The 12,773-nt window shown below is 44.7% G+C and overlaps 1 protein-coding gene across 2 annotated transcripts in view; it reads left to right on the top strand.

Moving 5' to 3' along the window:
* The first annotated feature begins 2,067 nt into the window (after positions 1-2,067).
* The window catches only part of RPS6KA1 (ribosomal protein S6 kinase A1), a 72,518-nt gene continuing 61,812 nt past the window's right edge, over positions 2,068-12,773 (top strand). For both annotated transcript variants that reach the window (XM_030538886.1, XM_030538888.1), the window contains exon 1: positions 2,068-2,274. In XM_030538886.1, the coding sequence (XP_030394746.1) occupies positions 2,212-2,274 (63 nt within the window). In that variant the 5' untranslated portion in view covers positions 2,068-2,211. The remainder of the gene's footprint in view (positions 2,275-12,773) is intronic.

Consider the following 12,773-nt stretch of genomic DNA (forward strand, 5'->3'; position numbering starts at 1 on the left):
CAGGATTGGGACCTTAGATTGTTAGCTCCTTGGGGCAGAAACTATATTTTTGTGCTTTGTACATTGCTGGTTCTTAACAAACAATAGGAAAATACTTTTAGCTCCCATAGTATTATGTTTGACCCTTAGCTGTACCTATCTTTTAAAAACATGTTTATTTAATAAACAGTTTTATAATGAAATACAAAAATGTTTTTTTGCAGAAGGTGGACAGAAGGAGCAGAGTGTTACATTTTTCTACTGGATGGGATAGCAGATAAGAATAGCAATTTATAATTAATACTTCACATTCCTAAAGCACCTGTCATCTGAGTCTCTCTCTATAAACCCTACAAAACTGGATATGTATCAGTGTCCCTAGTTTATGGAGAAACTGAAGAATAGGACTTGCACAAGGTAGAACAGTGAGTTAATGTCAGACTCGGAAAACAGAACCCAGATTGTTGGCCTGCCCATCTCCTGCTCTAATCATTAGCCTGTACTGCCTCCCACTAATTTAACCTCACTACGCCCTTTTTGTGGGGGTATTTTCCAGTGTTCTATATACAATGAAGGCAGCATACAACTCAGCTTAACGCTTGGGGGGAGATTTTCCATGGCACACGTGGCAGTTGGGCACCTCACTCCAGTTGGGCAGTGGGAGTGAGCATCTAGCTGCCTTTTGTGCCTTTGAAAATCTCCCCTACCGGTAGAAATATGTACACATAACAGTTGGTTACAAACAGTACTTAAAACCATCCAAAACCACGGCTAGCTTTATGGCGTAAGGAATCCAAGGACTCCTGTGAATATGGTACCTATTGTACATGTTCAGTTATTTTCAAGTATATTAGGAAAGATCCTGTCACTGACCAGTGTTACTTTTCAAACAATGCATGTAAATGCCTATGCACTGAGCTTTGTCTTTAAAGACATGTTACCATATGTTGAGATACTGGTCTGTTTTATTTCTTCAACTGTACATATCTTCCGACAGGGTGATTCGATCTGGCCTCCCTCTGCCTATTTTGGCCAAGAAATCTTGAGGCTTCATCTCCACTTCCTTCTGCCTAATTCTTGAAAGACAACAGAAGTGCTTTTTCTGGGTAAGCATATGCATATATCCTCCATCTCCTTTGATTTAGACCTTTGTTTGCCTCCATTCTCAATAACTTTATTCCTTGACTTGGATTTCTCCTTTTCCTCCCACATCCAAGTCTGTAAATTCATAGATCTTAAAACCAGAAGACACCATTATGATCACCTAGACCAATGATACCTCCTGTATTACATAGACCATAGATTTTTAACCAGGAATTCCTGCATCAAGCCCTTAATCTTGTAATCAAGAATGGTTTTGTTTTTAAAACATCCAGTCTTGATTTAAAGACTTCAGGTGATGGAGTATCTACCACATCCCTTGGTAAATTCCAGTAGTTAGTCACTGTGACTTCATCTCTTGCTCAGGAATTGGATTTTTTTAGCCACTCCTGATGCAGCAGCTTGACACATAGTAACTGAACTGCTTTGCACTGGCACCAGCCTCCTTTGAGACACCTGGTTGCCAAGTTGCCATTCATCGAACCTTGCTGTCCTGTATTGTGGGGTATTGCGAAGGCAGCTAAGGGGAGGGTCTCTGCGCCATGCTGCCATTTGAGGGGTACCTGGGAAGGGGTGAACATTTTCAAGGGTCGGGCAGATTTTGAGGTACCCTTTGGAAGAATGAGACTTTGCACCCGAAGCAGGGGTGCAGAGGTGGGATTCGGGGAGCACCTGGAAAGGAGCGAGAATGTGTACCCCTTCAGGATGCGTGTCTGGGGTGCAGCCCTGCTGTAGCACTAGGAGGGGATCTGTGAGGGGTGCGGACTGAGTGCACCCCTCTTGGGAGGGCGTTGGCCTCTGGAGCAGGCTCGCCCTGTCCGGGGACTGCACCCCAAGTCCCGGCCCCCGCGGGAGCAGTGCCGGGCCGGGGCGGAACCTCCCTCCCTACCCGCGGAGACACTCAGCCAATGGGGCGGAGGGGGCTGGCGTTAGAGGCCGGTGCCCAATGGGGGCAGCGAGCGGCGCTCGGAGTGCCGGCGGGTCGGAGCTGGCTCAGGAGCTGAGGGCGGCGGAGCTCGGGCTGGAGCCCCAGTGCGGTCTCGCCTGACACACTTGCAGCGCCAGGAGAAGAAGCCAGCCAGCCCCGCTTTTTCTTCCGCCCGCCCGCTCCCGGGGCTAGAAGCCGCCAGGATGCCGCTCGCCCAGCTGGGAGATCCATGGCCCAACATGGAGCTGGTGCAGCTGGACACGGAGGTGAGGAGGGGGCGCAGGACGGGGAATCTGGGTGGGAGTGGCATACAGCCTCCCCGCACCCTCCTTGCACCAGGGTGCTGGGGGCCCTGCCGGGGTGGAGGTAGTCCCCTACTCTAGTGGATGGTGAGGTCCGAGGAAGCCATTGGCGCCCCTGTGCGGCAGAGACGGGAGCGGGACTCCTGCCTGCACTGCGGGGAAGGGGCTGAGGGAGCCTGCCTGCCCCTCGGCGAGTCCGGGTCTGGGTCTGAGTCTGAGCCAGGGCAGGAGGGCCAGGCTGGGCGACATCCCAGAGATTTGGTGGGAGGGCTGTTTTTCTGTCCCATTGAAAGCCCTGAGGTCAGCGCCAAGGAGAAAGAGCCTTTGTGTGTCTGTGTCCACATACGAACACACACAAAGTTTCCCTTTGAACAAAGAAAGTACCCAGGTCTCCTCCTGCACCTCACCCAGATGAAGAGGATGGCAGCTAAGCCTCGCTGTAGGCTTGCCTACTAATTAAAGACATAAAAATCCCATAATTGATCAGATGAATGCAATTAGGGATTCTGCACCCAGGATCTGTGCTCTTGGATCATCTCTCTGCCCCCACCCTGTGCTAAAGGAATTGAGAAATTCATTTTTGGGAATGGGAGAAGGCAGGGACTTCTCACCTGATCCAATCAGCATATATTCAAGCGGGTTTCAGTGGTTCGAACAGCCAGGAGTGAGTGAGTGAGTTATTTTATTTAAGCAAAGAAGCAGATTCACAGTAATCCTGTGGGTTTTGTGTGCTGCCCTGAGGCTGCCATCCTTAATCTGCTGCATTGATTTGGCCTATCACGCTGCAATGTTTAGGCAGCTGAGTCCCTCAGGGCTGACCCCTTGTGGGTGTACAACTGGGTTGTACAAACCAGTCCTGGACTAAAATTTAGTGCTGAATAGTCAAGTATCAGAGGGGTAGCCTGAATAATGTGTTAGTCAAGTATCAGAGGGGTAGCCTGAATAATGTGTTAGTCTGAATAATGTCAGTCCTCAAGCGATCTTTTGTACCAAGTCCTTGGGGGAGGGGGTTGGGGGAGGGGAAGTTCTCCAAGTTTCAAATAAAAACAACAAACTGTAGGACTGTCATCTTTTAAACCACATTTTAGAAGTGTCTTCTTGCTTGTATTACTTTCTCAATATTGGAGAGGAATTAACTTCCCTAAAAAGTCTCTTCCCTTTATCTCTCACATGTGTAATACATATGTTACACATGCACAACTAATCAAATTTCCTGAGGATTTGTAGGAAAACCATCCACCAGTAAACTTGCTAGACTGAATGCATTGTAATGAACTGCCAGATCAGCATATTAACCACTCCTTAAGCTATATTTGACCCTTGATAATCTTTTTTTTTTTTTTTTTAAGGGACGGAGAGTATCTAGCTTGCAGTCTATCCAACGTTTAAGGGCCTAATTAAACCTAACAAATGCTCTGAAGTACAGAATGAAGTCAGGAACTCTCGCCTTATCTCTGAATCTCTTGTTATTTAGATTGCACTGGTGCCGCAAGTGTGGTAGGATTTTTCCAAACACAGATGAAAACGCAGTTCCAGCTTCAAAGTCCCAAGTCAAAATGACTCCCTCAGAGTACTATACTGCTTCCCCTTCAAAGCATGCATGCTGACGCTTCTCTAATCCAGTTTGCCAGGATGGGCATACATTTAAAATTCCCAGGTGTTCTGTCATGTTACACACTTCTTTCTCACATACACACTTTTCTTTCCTTCCTGCTTAAATCTCTCTCTTCCCTCTCCCCCACCCGCAGTAACTCAATCTTTGTTTAGATGGACAGGATACTACCTGTGCCATAGACATGCATTGTTGCAGGCTTATGGTACAGTTTTTTAAAAGGACAGGTGCAAGTTTGGAGAGCATTTAAACTGAATGCTAAAGAATCACCTGTGGCTGTGTGCTATGAAACTGAGCTCCTACTAATGGTAACTACACCCAGCACCTTTGTTCTACAGCTTGTCTTTTTCTCAGGCCCTGAGGCTCTCCCTTCATGCTGAGATGTGTGCTACTCTGCCTACCCACCGCCTCACAGGGGTGCACAAGCTGAGGTTCTCCTGCTAAAGCTGACCGGTCCCTAATATTTAGCCTCTTGATAGGTCTTTCATGATAGAGAAAGAAACTTGACTTGAAACCTCTGAGCAATGACCATAATAACAAATGTTCTGTTGAGAGAATGTCATTGGTCACAGCTGCCGCTTCTCTTTGTAAGCCAAGCCCTGCAAGGCTTTGGGTCAATACTTCACCATGCCGGTTAGCAGCAGTGCTAAGGGTCTCCATCTACTGTGGGCTTAGAACATCTGGGGTGCATGGATAGACAGAGGATTCATCTTGAAGTGAACTAATAGCATCTGTTGTAAAGTTTTGAGTCATCAAGGTGCATGTGCACGTACAGGGGTGGGAGAGGAGGGAGTTACTTGTTCCACAATGATTTAACCAAGAGGCCTGCCATCACACTGTGCTTTCAGGGCTGACACTTGTGGTGAGGTAACTGAGATCTGGAAGATGACAGTGCTGTAGTAAGATACCACGGTGCTTTGAGTCTGCATGTTTTTTTGTTTTTTGTTTGTTTGTTTTTTTGATTCGGAAGACCTCATAATACCTGATTACTATATGCAAACTCTAACAGGAGGAAAAATTAATGCCAGCGTCAATGACAAGTGATGCTGCTGGCAGGACTGCCTAATCCTGTGGACAAACTGCACTTTTGTGTGTTGCATGCCTGTCCGCTGACGATGTCAACATTACTGGAGTTATACTGCTGACCTGAAACTGATGTCTTGGATTTTTTTGTTTGTGGTGGAGGGTCGTGTGTCCTGTATGTTTGGAAATCATTCCTATCTATGAAGCTTGTTTCTAACAATGGGAGAATAAGAAGACTAATGTGTTCTCACCTACTGCCTCTTTTGTAGCTTAAGTCTCAAGGCCTGTGTTGTTGTTTTTTCCCTGTCATCTTCCCCCGCCCCCCAAACACATACACATCTTCCCTCCCCTCTTTGCGGTGCTGAGTATCCACAACTCCAAGTAAAATCAGTGGGATCAGCAGGTTCTTAGCACCTTTACAAAGTAGTCCCTTAACTTCTGGGGTTATTGTATGTAGAACCCAACTCCCAAGCTAACATCCCAACTAATTGGGGAGCTGTGTGCATGGGCACTAGATCCCGTGTAATAAAATGGATAGTGTTGGTGGAGTTTTGTTTCACCTTTAAGTCTGGCTGCCATCTTCTGTTCTAGATGCCAATACATTCTGACAGAATATCTATATAGCTTCATAATGTAGAGAAGGCTTGAAAGACTGAATGTGACTCATGGCTTCAAAGGTTATTAAAGGGTGGTGAGGGTCTGCTGGCCCTTCTTGTGAAGGGTAATGTAGCTACGAAATGAGACGTTTCTGGAACGTCAGTTACGTAAATTACTCTGGGATCCTTGCCACAAAGGTTTTTAATGGGCTTCCGCAAACCTTTGCTTTCTGAGTCATGGAGCAGAGGTGTTATCGGAGTGTTCGTGGAGGAATCAAACCTATTGTTTTTTTCATGCTCCAGGAGTATTAGTAATCCTTATTGTTTTGAGACTGGTGGTAGTTGGTTCTGTTTGTCACAGCAAGTTCAAGTGAAGAAGGTGGAGCTGCTTTGTGGGGTGTGGATGGAAGTGTGTCTGAGACCAGTGCACTGCAGGAGGCAAGTAGGGAAACACTGAAGTCCTGGGCACCAAACTCAGCCTCACAGATATTTCAGTTCCTCTTCTGCTTTCTGCACTGATCAGAATGTTGCTTACATAATGAGGAAATATGGGTGAAGTAAAGTGCAAGCAGGAGGAAATGAATCTGAGTGACTTAATTGTCATAGTAATGACCAGCAACTTCTAGGCCAGGCCTGCACAATTCGTAAAGCATCGAGGGCCATATTACTCCAAAGAAAACCGCTGAGGGCCGAACCCCTCCGAAACACAGCATCCCCTCCCAGCGCCACCCAGCCCCCCAAAATACCCCCCCAGCACCGCCCACCCTGTGGAAACAAACCCTCCTTCCCCAGCACTGCCCCCACTGAAACAGCAGTATTGAACCTTGGTAATATGTTATAGCAGGCCCCTAAGGTAGTATAATTAAGGTAAAAGAAAAATGTCTTTTGCTAGAGGTAGAATAATATCTTCCCCCAACTTTGTAATGGATTGCCCTGTTGAATGAATGAGATGTGAATGAGGAAGGTGTGGAAGGCAGCACCTCCAGACAGCTGCAACCCTTGGAGGGGCCATGGGAGCCAGAACAGATCAGCCACTGACTCCTCGCTCACCTACTCACTCCTCCACTCCCCCGGCTCACCTACTCATCCCCCACCACTGCTCGCCCACTCGCCGCCTCAGCCCCCCTCCCTCACCCGCCGCTTGCCTACTCACCGACCACGGGCCGCACAGTGAGCCCACGCGGGCCGCATGTGGCGTCCCGGGCAACATATTGTGCAGGCCGTTCTAGGCAATGCTTTTCGCTAAACTCTTGTTTCGTTAAGCAAATATACAGCAGTCTAACTGACCATCACTTCAAACTGGAATTATTTTGCCCATTATAAATACATGTCCTCTCTCTACTGAGCAAAAGTTCTCCATAGCTAACTTGTCTCTTGTGAACATCTTAGGTGAACTCTATGCAGTGATCAGAAGATAAAGAAGGAAGCTATGTGATCTCAATCTCTATTAATACGTTTCTCCAGCATGTCACAGCCAATTCATCAGTCAGTCGCCTGGGCTATGCAGTGTGGTGTGGTGCGTCTTTTTATTTTGTGTCGTTTTCCTTACTGGAGCCACAATCAGCTAAGGCGCTCAAATTCCATTTAAAAGAAAATTAGCAACAAAAAAGGTTGCATATCAAAGTACCAAAAGCTTTTGAAGGAAGGGTTTGATTCTCATTAGAGAGAATCTGTTGGGATTTTGTACATCAGCACTTAATGTTTTACCATACGTGGAAGTGAGTGGGGAAGGTTCTTTATGGATGTATAATCTAGTTATGTTTAGGCATGGAAGGATTAGATTTTTATAGGTAAATGTCAATAAACATTAATTTCACCATACAAACATAAACAGATGAAAAAATATTTCCATCAGTAGTGTAGTAATCTATATTTACAGCTAGGCAAAGTAAGAAATTCTTCTTGAGAACTTAGTTTGATTTAAGGATATTTACTTGGTATATTTTGACATGTGATTTGACAATTTGTGTGTTAATGCTTATAAAGCTTTAACTTTTTGAATCTCAACATCTATTGTCATCAGATTATCATCTGACTTCTCCTCCCCCATAATTTTATGCAACTGTACAAATTTAAATCAATAACTGGAAAAAATGCTTTAAAAGAATCAATATTATCTACTGAAATGATTTTTAAAAAATCCAGTTCTGCCTAGTCTAGTTACATTTTATGGCCATCTGTATAGTGATCAGTTGAAATTTAAAACTTTAGAAATAGCACCAGAGTGTCTAAACAGATTTATCAGTAGTCCAAGGCTCTACTTTTGCTGAACACTCTAATTATGAAATAAATGTCTCGATTGTCTTAATGGCAATAAGAGAATGAGCTTCATATTTTTCATGACCCAAAAGGGAGGAGTTCTTCCTGCTTCTCTGATTCAGAGCAGCTATGGCTACTGTGTCCAGTTCTGGCAATTGCTTTCTGGCTGCAATAAAGATTATGTGGAATTAAAGGGACTTAAAAAGCAAGATGTCCTAAGATAAACATCTCCAAGTGCAGCCCTAGGTGAGAGTTATGTAACCATATACATTTGCTTTCTTAATAGACGATTGTATTGAACAGACACCCCTATGGTGTTAAAGTCTATTTATCAAAGGGACCACAAGTTGCAAAGCTTGTTTCTGAAAGTGATTCACTAGGGTATTTCTGGAGCAAGTGACAACTAAAACCAGCACTACAGGTGGCATGTCAGATTGCCTTCTTAATCTGCACTTTCCTCAGACACAGAGCAACGCTTGCTGGAAAAGTTGGGTGGATGGACTGCTGACTCCCAGCAGGGATGCCTGTTAGCTGCAATTTCTGTAGCTTGAACTGCTCTTCCTGGCCGGTCAGTGTCAGCTCCGTGTTAATACACAACACTCAGAGTTCAAGAGCCAGGTCTCCTACAATGGAATTCTTGCAGCAAGCACTGCCTGGTCAGTACCTATGACACTATCATCAGCACTGCTCTCTTCTGAGTCACCCTGGGGTGGGGCAGTCAGGTAGCCTTATGTTTGGAAACAAGAGAACAATTTTCTGCCAAGTTTGTCTTTGGCAGAAAATATGTGCCACATATAGCTGGTTAGCTGTATACGTATATAGTATGTAGGATGGAGCCTTGAAAGAGGTTTCTTACAAGACAAAAAGATGAAGCTGAAAAACCCTAAATTTGTTCAGGTGTATTTATAAAGCAATAAACTGCAGCATGTTACCTGGGAAGATGACTACTATACATGTCAGGACAGAGATATGTACATAACTCCAGATGGGTCACAGAGATCTAAATGGAAACCGCCAGGTGAGGCGGTAAAGGGTTTTTGGGGTTTTTTGTGGGGGGGGAGTCTTGGCTCATAGTGTGCAGGCTTCTTCCAGCAAAGCTAAGTTGCACAGCAGTTTGAAAAGTGACTCATTTGGTGGATGAATTTGGTTCCCAGTGGAAGCACGTGTGCGTGCAAAGCACCCCCTGGAATGTGTGCTTTGTATTGATTTCTCCCAGCATCCTGCCACTCCCAAGCAGGATTACAGTCCATCACAAATAGCTTTTTGCAGAACCCGTGCCGTTTGACAGGAGGAAGTCAGAAATGTGGTACTTAAGGGTACGTGCCAAATGCTTAGGAAGCAGGAAGAGGCAATAGGGTGAAAGGGGGAGACGCTGCTGGGATAGACAATACTCCTTCAGCTCACTCGGTGCTTTGAAACCTTGTTCTTCAATTGTCCCTTCTATCCAAAGATCTCAAAGTCCAAGGAACTCTGTGGCAGAGCCAAGTATCACACCCAGGTGTCACATGCCTTACCTACACTCTCTTGCTTTCCTCCTGTTAGATAGCATAGAAAGAGATGTTCTTCTCTGCATGATTGTGGATTCGTGTTCCACTCAGGTGTGCTTGTGGAGAACTTTGTATACCAGTACTTGGGGCAGCGCATGTGCCCTGCGTCAGTGGCTCTCAACCTTTCCAGGCTACTGTATCTCTTTCAGGAGTCTGATTTGTCTTGCGTTCCCCAAGTTTCACCTCACTTAACTACATGCTTATACAATCAGACATAAAAATACAAAAGTTTCACAGAATACTGTTACTGAAAACTTGCTGACTTTCTCATTTTTACCATATAATTATCAAATACATAATTGGAATATAAATATTGTACTTACATTTCAGTGTAGAGAGTAGTATAAATAAGTCATTGTCTGTATGAAATTTAGGTTTGTACTGACTTGGCTATTGCTTTTTATGTAGCCTATTGTAAAAGTAGACAAGTATCTAGATGAGTTGATGTACCCCCTAGAAGACCCCTGTGTACCCCCCAGGATACATATGCCCCTTGTTGAGAACCACTGCACTTCACCTCCTTGTGTCTCCTCCTGAGGCTATTTAAGGGCATCTGAGTTTCAGGTTGGCCAAAGTCTATTTTCAGTTACTGTGGGTGGCCTGGGTGCAAATGAAAGCAGAGTTTGGCCCACGTGAAGCTCGGTTCACTCTCCTGGCATGTGCCTTTAGTAGCCTCTGAGTGGCTGCTAATTAAATGTGAACTTCTTCAACTTAAAATTGGCATTCCACCTCTTGTCGGACTTATTTTTTAAATACGTAAACAACCCTTACAAAGCTGGAATTTTAATGAACAGTGACTTAAGAATTGTCTATCAGAAACAGCTGAGCCAATAAACACAAGCATCTTTCTACGCTGGTGCTAGCAAGGAGGCACTCTCCTCTGTGCAACGGAAAGATCTTACTTCATTTCTTAAATATTCTTTGTAGGCTAAAGCCACTGACAGCTTCTCCTAAACAATACATCTGTAATCTCTTGGAAACACTTAGTTAGTTCTGCTAGTTTAGTTTCGTAGTGGTACCATTATTTTTCTCTGGCCACTTATGATTGAAAATACTTCTGATTCTTTAAACTGCGCAAGTGTATGAGAGGAAACAAAATGTGGTTTGGTCCTTTCTAAGTGGCTGAGTTAGAACAAGCAGCTCTGATATCTTTGAGAATCTGTCCCTAAGTCCTTATTAAACCACATCTAACACCGCCTTTTTAGGTATTGCATGACTAACTGGTGGATGTGACTGAGGAGTATATGTCTGCACGTATCTGTATCAAACTACAAACTCCATTTGTGAATACCATTTTGACTATAAATGGTGCTGGGCCATCATGTTGTGTTTTACCTCCATCTTGAACTGGGGTTCCAGGAGGTGCCAAGAGAAATCCTTGTGCCTAAAGCAGTCGGGAGTCATTAATCTGGATGGTTTTCTGTTCAAAAGGAAGCCTTCTAGAACAACTGAACTGGCTGCAGCCCAGGAAAACCAGTTTTACCAGACTGGACTGCATAGGCCAGATTGAGTTGCATTTCACGCAATACAAAAAACGGGTCACCCGATGAAATTAACAGGCAGCAGGTTTAATGCAAACCAATAGTACTTTTTCGCACAATGCACAACTAACCCATGGAACTCACTGGCCATCACAACACCCCATGGTAAAAGTATAACGGTTCAAAAAAGAATTCTATCCGCCATGAACGTCTCGGTCCATCAATGGCTATTAGCCAAGCTGATCAGGGACACAACCCCATGCTCAGGGTAGCCCTAAGCCTCCGATTGCCAGAAACCAGGAGTGGGAGATGGGTGGATCACCCTGTAATTGCCCTGGTCTGTACACTGAAGCCCTGGTACGAGTCACTGTCCCACGAAGGATAGTGGGCAAGATGGAGCATGGTCTGACCCAGTATGGCAGCTCTTGTGTTCTCTTACGTTGCTTACCTGAGCTGCTCAGGCCAAGGAATGTGGAAAGGGCGCCAAAGTCATTTCCATGAACTCCAGTGAGTAATCCCTGTTCCTGGCAGCTCTTAGGTACATTCTTGATTTTCCCCATTGAAGTCAATAGCTTTTTAAGCATGTGCTTATGTCCACACTTTAGAGAAGCAACTGATTGTAACGCAGGATGAGACTGATCTCTCCCAAGGGTAAACTGGAGGCAACTGGAACTACATTGGTGTGAGATCAGAATTGGGCCCTATAGGTGTAAATATTGCAGGGCTAATGTCAGTCTAGCAGGCAGGGATTGGCTCTTTGCTGTAACTGACATGGCCATGCTGTGAATTGGATTGGCTCTAAATTCACACATACAAGGTATTGCTCGGGGCATAGCTCTCCTAGAAAGGGGGAATCACCTACAACTTGGAGACTACCAGCTGTTGTCCCTGCGCATATCTTTGAAGACTAAATTTGTATGTGAAGAGCTGAGTCTGCCAACTCCTCCCTGTGCTAAACTGTTTATCAGGAGTTAGCCACCAGTTGGTATGCATGAAGTTTAAAACTGTATTTAATAGTGTATATGTACAGTACTTCATGACAAATGTGGAGCACCAGTAAGATATGGTAGAAACTGAATCCCTATAGTGTTAAAGTGAGACTTGGTTAGTGTCACACTCCAAAAGCTGTCATACCAGAGGTCAATAAATGTAAGTTTTCTCTGCCTTGTTTTAAAAGGTCAAGCTTTCATGCCCCTGTTTAATTCATGCCACCAGTCTCAGAAAAACAAAAATACTTCATCCTAACAAAAGTTGATTTAAGCCCCTCCAACTCCACAATGTTTAAAACTCACATTACAATGCCTAGAACATGAGGGTGACGTGGGGTTTTTTACCCGCGAAAGCTTATGCCCAAATAAATCTGTTAGTCTTCAAGATGCCATGCGACTCCTCGTTGTTTTAATTTCATTGCCTTTCGTTGCTCAAGCTGAGATGCAAAAAAATAAAGAGCATAAATAGAGATGAGGCAAGTAGATTTCTCAAATTCTTTCACTTCTCAGCTAAGTTTATTAATAAACACAGGTAAATTACTTTTACAGGGGAAGGATTTTTACAAAGCATTCCTGCCACTCTGCTAACTATCAGATATCTGTGTCTAAGCAAATATCTTCCACCCATCTTCACCCCCAAGTCATCTTGCTCTTCCAGGGCTGCCATCTTGCTGAATTTGACACCGCTTTCATTCCCAGGGCAACAGGCTGTGTGACCAGCGTTTTGTTAGTACAGGCATAAGTCACCTATCATGACTTCACTGCAGATTCCAGCAATAGAAGTTTGGCTCGCAGGATAGTATTTGTTGAGTGGAAAGGGCCAAAGGCAGCCTCAAGCCAAGCAGATGGTGCAGAAGTTCTTGGGGCACTGTCAGTAGTGTGGTAAATATCAAGAATAAGCCCATTTTAAAATGGGCATCAGCAGTAAAACTGTAACTTCCCATCTCAGGGTAGTT

Source organism: Gopherus evgoodei, chromosome 20 (genome assembly GCF_007399415.2).
Source record: "Gopherus evgoodei ecotype Sinaloan lineage chromosome 20, rGopEvg1_v1.p, whole genome shotgun sequence".
Taxonomy (NCBI): Eukaryota; Metazoa; Chordata; order Testudines; family Testudinidae; genus Gopherus; species Gopherus evgoodei.